Genomic DNA, 6,649 nt, shown 5'->3' on the forward strand with positions numbered 1-6,649 from the left:
TGTGTACGTGCGTGCGTGCGTGTGTGTGTGTGCGTGCGTGCGTGTGTGTGTTTGTGTGTTTGTGTTTGCGTGTGTGTGTGTTTGTGTGTGTGTGTGTGTGTGTGTGTAAGTGACTGATTATAACAATATAATATACCAATATAACGTTGAGTTTTATCATAAATAGCAAAATTAAATGTTGTTAAATGTTTTTCATATCCAATTAAACTTTGTAAGCTTTCCAGTATATCAAACATTAAATTAGCTAACCTCCAAGACCTCCTCCGAGGCTTTTGAGCGTGTTTCTAGCTTTACGGAGATCTGAGCCAAGTTCTGGAAACTCTGCTGCTTCCAATTCTACGATTAGCTTTTCCAATGCATATCTATCCTTCTGCTTTGTGGCCCTTTTCAATCTTCTCCGAAATGAGTCTGGTGATTTTGATTCTAATGACTTATTTTCTTCAAGTGATTTTAGAACTTCTCTTGCTCTATGAATTCTAGCATCCAGTTCTGGCCTTCCAACGCTAATACATTCATTTATAGCATCTTCCAGTCTTTCTTTGTCATTGTCTCTAATTGCTAGATCAATTTTCTCTCGTAAACCATCAACTGAAATAACTCCTATCGGATAGGAGATGCAACAAAAGTTAAACATTGTCACTTGATTTTCAATTTAATGAAATTTATTCACATTTTTATGGAGGAAATTTCTTTCATTATTTATATTAAAATTTTCGGGGTAAATGTATAGATTTTAGATGAGTTCTTAACGTTGCTTTCGATTTGATATTGTTTAAACGAAGTAACTGAAGCAGTTCATGCCATTGAAATATGTTTTGAATGTAATTGTACCAAGAAAAAAATACAGAAAAAGAAACTTATGAAATTAACTTCATCCTTAAAAACAGAACATTGTACAGTAAAGGACGACATTGATCTTTGGGAGTTTTGTAGTCAACTGAAAAAATGAAAGGTGAAGCAGCACTCTCTCCAAATATTTACTATTCATGCGATACGACTTTGCATCAATGAGACAGAAATAGACAACAACTATAATTGTTCAGAATGTTCATCAAAAACGTTTGCAAACCTCCATCCCCGCCACCTAAATCTTCTAGGTTAATACGAGCTCTCCGCAATTCTGAATTCAATTCTGGGTAACCAAGTATTTCACATTCAGCAATGATTTTACTCAGTTCTGGAACATCTTTTTGTTTAATAGCTTTTGCTAACTGATTGAGTAAAGCAGCTGGACTTTTAACTTCTGCAAGTACAATACATATATTGCGAGCCAAAATATCGAAAAATCCCACAAATAATTAATTTTAGATTAGTAAATACAATTGTTTCCGATTAAAGTATATATTTCAGTAAACCGACACATTTTTGTATGCAATTATTATTTGTGATAGTTATATTTACAATTGCCAGGGTAGAAGACTAATTCTTTGCGAAAATTGAAGTTTGATATCCTTCGTAGATTCAAGATGGAAAGTCTCTGTCTAAAAGGTCAGTCAGTAAATATTTAGTGATATAGATAGGAGGGCTGGAGTATCATTGATTCTTTGACGGCAATATATAATATATAACGAATTTTTAACTAGGGATATAAAGAAATATGTGTCTTATAGTGTTATTCTTTTGATTCTTTCATGCGAAAAAACAAAACGAAAACAAATGTATAAAACATAATGTAAATACAACAAAATTATTAGGAACAATTTTCGGGTGAAAATCTAACCTCCACTGCCACCTCCAAGAATATCTGATACACTTCGAGCTTGTTGTATATCGGCTTCTAACTCTGTCATACCGGCAGCTACACAATTTCTGATAGTTTTATCCAAATGTCTTTTATCATTTGATTTCATAACAGCTTTCAGATTTTCACGCAACGCGAATGGCGATATACTTCCTATAGATCAAATTAAACAATAATGTAAACTAAGTCATTAGAGTACGGATATATTTATAATTCTCTTATCACTGATATTCGAAAGAGATTTAGAAACGATAATACTATAATGATAGCAACATTACACTATTGTTTATTCTTAAAACCTAAATTACGAAAATAATACCATATGATGAGGTTTCTAACTTTCAAAATTTTCAAACTATACATGTATTATATTCCAAAACAATATATGAAAGCTTGAAAAAATTAGATTTGTTTTAGTTTTAGAAATACTTTAGAAATAACTTATATATGTAACTCATAAGAAGAGGGACTTTCTTTGCTAACCTCCTCGACCATACCCTAAACTTTCTAAAGCATCACGAGCGGCACTAAGATCTCTACCCAGTTCTGGATAGAGTGATTTCTCACACTCAGATATTAGTTTTTCCAAGGAATACTTGTCTCTTTCTGCAATGGCTTGTGCTATCTCGTCTCGTAGTATCTCAGACGGTTTTGGTTCTAGAAAAAGAAAATACAAACAAATACAATCTGCAAGTGAAAATAGCGGTTTCCTTCCTCACTATTTTTGGCTGCGTATACGTGTATATATGTGTGTGTGTGCATAACTACATGTGCGTTTGATGACGCATGCACTGAAAATACACTAGATCTACAGCCAACATTGTTTACGAAGCGTCCTTATGTATATGTGCACTCCTTTAAAAACCCTGTGTTGGTGCACTCAGTTTCATATATGAACTTGTGTGACAACTCAAAAAATTTAATCATTCAGTATAACTTGCAGTGGAACACAGCAACTTTTACACTTTAAATGAAAGAACGGCAGCCATACTGAGTTTGCTGCCAGGAAAATTGATAAACGTGGATGTTTTATTAGAGCGCGGAATACTACAATATTTGCATTGAGAAGTCCCCCCACCCCATATAGACATACGGTGCTAAGAGCACATACATATATCATAGCAGACAAGAACCGTCTGGTATAGTCACCAGAACTACCAGATCACATGATTTCAGCATACTGCCTTTCTCGGTGGCTTACCTCCTCCCCTAAACCAGTCAAATTTCCCCGCCATCAATATATAGAATAACAGTGACTTTTCTGTCATTGGTATTGCAAAGAACCAGTAAGCTAATAAAAAAGTATTAGCGATGGAAGCAGTATCAATACTAAAAAGCAGATATATGTTTATGCTATTAGGACCGTACATTTATATGAGAGAACCTCTCAAGACGAACGTCACAGCATTCGATGCTCTAATAAAAGATTCGAATTTAGTAGGATATAAAGGCCGCTTTTCGGTATTAATACAACTTTCATCGTTAATATTTAGTTTTATATAAGAGGGTTGTCTATTGCAACATCAGTGACTTTATAGTTGGCTGCGAGCTTTGGCTGATATAAAGGTCACCGAACCACTGGAGAAGCGTAGCACGTTAAAATCACATGATCTGGTAGTTCCGACGCACACACCAGACCGTTCTTGTCTGCTAAAATATAGGTCAGTGTTCTTAGTACCATACGTCTATATGAAAGGTCTTCTCAGGGCGAATGCAGTTGTATTCGGCACTCTAATACAGCATCCACGTTTAGTCTAATATAAAGAATACCTTTCGGCATTAATATTGTTTCCGTCATTAATATTTACAAATTGATAAATGTATGCATCTAGGTCCGGTAGAGACATGTATCTGTCATGTCTTTACGTATATTGCCATATATGTCTGTGACTCATCCGAATTGTTGCCAGAGGTACTGTATCTGTGAATATCCATGTATTTCTATGACTGCATGTCAAATATATACGAATGCACCTATGTAAATATATACATAACATATATAATATGAGTGTGCCTAAGTAAATTTCTATGTACACGCCTAAGGAGGTCCAAGATATATGTTTATGCGTATGTATAGATACATATATTCTAAAATTTGGACAGACGTAACACAGGAACAAACCTGAAAATTCACACACACAAGACAGGACTTTATAAATTACTCGTCATGATATATATATATGTATGTATTTATGAGTTGCGGGAAACTGCTCTTGCAATCCATAAATTAGGAAACTCTAGAGTAGCAAGAGACTACATATGTGTGTGTGTATGTATGTATGTATGTATGTATGTATGTATGTATGTATGCATGTGTGTATGTATGCATGCATGTACGCATGCATGTACGTATATATATATATATATATATATATATATATATATACGGTTCATTGATCATGAAATACAAGCAATTTTTAGGATACGATGTGTTCGATTATATTTCCTACGATCCATATGCTAGGAGCAAATGTGTTATCGTTCCATGTTTCTTTCAGTCGTTCCACTACGATATTTTAACAAACTACAAGTGCAGAACAAGTGTAGATAAAGTTTTAGTCTTATTCAATATACCTTACACGTTATTAGCAATAATTACTGTTACATAAGAAGATACCTTTTAAAGAGATTACATAACCAAATGAACAGAGATTGCATAACAATCTTAAAGCTTCAAGTTATATAACAGAAGTGAGATGGTGCTTCGGTAACAACAAATATAACAGTAGTGTAAATATGGGTCGAAGAATTTATTTTGATATTAATCTGGTGAAGGTAGAGATTTTTTCACATCATAGTAAAGAGAATTAGTCATTTTTTTCTTTCTCATTAACTCTGTGTTATTAAGTAGAAACAAAGCTACATATCAGATATCAGGTCACTATAAACCATTGCTACATTTTATTACTCCTATTTGACGTCTTGATTATAATTACCAATCTTCACACATACATCATTCAATTCAACTATACAATCCTATACAGGTACCATATATGTCAACGAACATAAATATAACTCCTAACATTAACATATACACATTCATTTATGTGATATCTAGTTAGATGATCCCTATGGAATTACTGGTATCGCATATTTATTCTTTAGTTACAGGTGTTTCAATAATATATAAGTTAAATAAATCAAATCGGAAAATATAAATATAGGAAAAGATTATGAATCATTGAATATATAATATTGATTGTATTATTCATTAGGGACGAAAGACTAAATTAACATGTGTAAAACTTAGATGAATTCATTTATATATAGAGACAGAAGATTAGATGAGAGGAGGATTCATTTCTTACAGGGAGAGTTTCCTCTAGAAATGCTAATAACAGAAATGGTAATGATGACGACTTTTGAGTTTCAGTTGGCAAGATCATGTTAGAAGTTAAATTTGTCAATAAGTTTGTATAACAGACAGTTGTCTGGTCGAGAATGTAAAACAATACTAAGATTGTGTATCATAGTACAGGTGGTTAGGACAGCGGACTCGCGGTCGGAGGATCGCGGTTTCGATTCCCAGGCCGGGCATTGTATATGTTTATTGAGCGAAAATACCTACAAAGCTCCACGAGGCTCCAGCAGGTGTACTCTTTGGCCCCAACTTTCTCTTATTCTTTCTTCCTGCTTCTTGAGTAATGCTGGGGGGTACACATACGCCATAGAAACCGGGAAACCAGGTCCACGAGCCTGGCTAGGCTTTAAAAGGGGCGCATAATAAAATCATTGTACAGAGTCTCATAAATTAACTGGGATGGGCATCTCTAGAGTAGCGTCAAAGAAAACCAAAATGATTAGAGAAAGAACAAAGTTGAAAAGGAGGTGGAAAGAAGAGAGTGAGACAGGAATAAATTGAAAGTGTAAGAACAATAGCTAGTCTCGTATGAGGGAATGAGTGTATATAAATAGACTTAAAAGGATGAGAGGCTTTTGTAATTTGCAGTAATAGTGGTGGTATATGAAGATGTAAAATAGTCTTATAATACTTTATAATTAAATTCATAATTAAAAATAATGGTAAAAGATTAATGGTAAAAAAAAAAACTAATATTAACCAGAACAGTAAAAGTGTACATAAATATACATACGTACATCTATACATATATCTGTACAAAAATATAAATATAGAAACACATATATTCCTAGATATAGTCAGGCATACATCCACAAACACACCAATATATACACGCACATACTTATAGGTATATATATAAGCACAAACATCTGCTCTGACTCCTAGCCATATACCTAAATGCGCATGTAAATGAATTTGTAAAGTCATGCAGACGTGTGTATATACATGTATCTCGTAATCAATTAAATATTTCATGAATACAGCATTATGAAATAGTTGTTAGAAGCACAATAAAAAGAAGTGTAAAACAAAGGATATTTAGAATCGAGAAAATAAGTTGATGCATAAAGTTGAGGTGATAGGACAGTACGACAACCACTTGGAGATGTGGTAGAGATGAGTAACGAAATTCATGCAGCATAATTCATATGTGTATATGCATATGCTTGCATTTATTTATTCCAATACTGTTTATGAGTAAGGTAAACAGAATTTTAAGAATGTTTTATTAATCCGATATCTGCATCTAGTTGTTAGCTCATTATGCTTATCAATGAGATCCGCTGAAAATTTCAGATGAATTCAGCAGTATGTTGGAGTTCTTAGATCTAAGAACTCCACCACACTGCTGATCACGAATAAATCGTATTTTATCTCCTGTCTTTCTCATATTCATTTAATACAGTAGTACCTCGGTTTACGAACGCCTCTGATTACAAATAAATCGTACTTTATATATATATATATATCTAGCTATCTAACTATATATATATAAACACATGCACACACACACACACACACACACACACACACACACACACACACAC

At 33.6% G+C, this 6,649-nt stretch overlaps 1 protein-coding gene across 1 annotated transcript in view; it reads right to left on the reverse strand.

The window, feature by feature from the left end:
* The window catches only part of LOC106876157 (uncharacterized), a 183,111-nt gene that overhangs the window by 89,173 nt on the left and 87,289 nt on the right, over positions 1 to 6,649 (reverse strand). Inside the window, exons 54-57 of the mRNA XM_052969507.1 lie at positions 2,225 to 2,398; positions 1,721 to 1,894; positions 1,070 to 1,243; positions 250 to 600 (exon numbers count right to left, since the gene is read on the reverse strand). Of these exons, the coding sequence (XP_052825467.1) occupies positions 250 to 600; positions 1,070 to 1,243; positions 1,721 to 1,894; positions 2,225 to 2,398 (873 nt within the window). The remainder of the gene's footprint in view (positions 1 to 249; positions 601 to 1,069; positions 1,244 to 1,720; positions 1,895 to 2,224; positions 2,399 to 6,649) is intronic.

This window comes from Octopus bimaculoides, chromosome 7, assembly GCF_001194135.2.
Source record: "Octopus bimaculoides isolate UCB-OBI-ISO-001 chromosome 7, ASM119413v2, whole genome shotgun sequence".
Classification (NCBI taxonomy): Eukaryota; Metazoa; Mollusca; class Cephalopoda; order Octopoda; family Octopodidae; genus Octopus; species Octopus bimaculoides.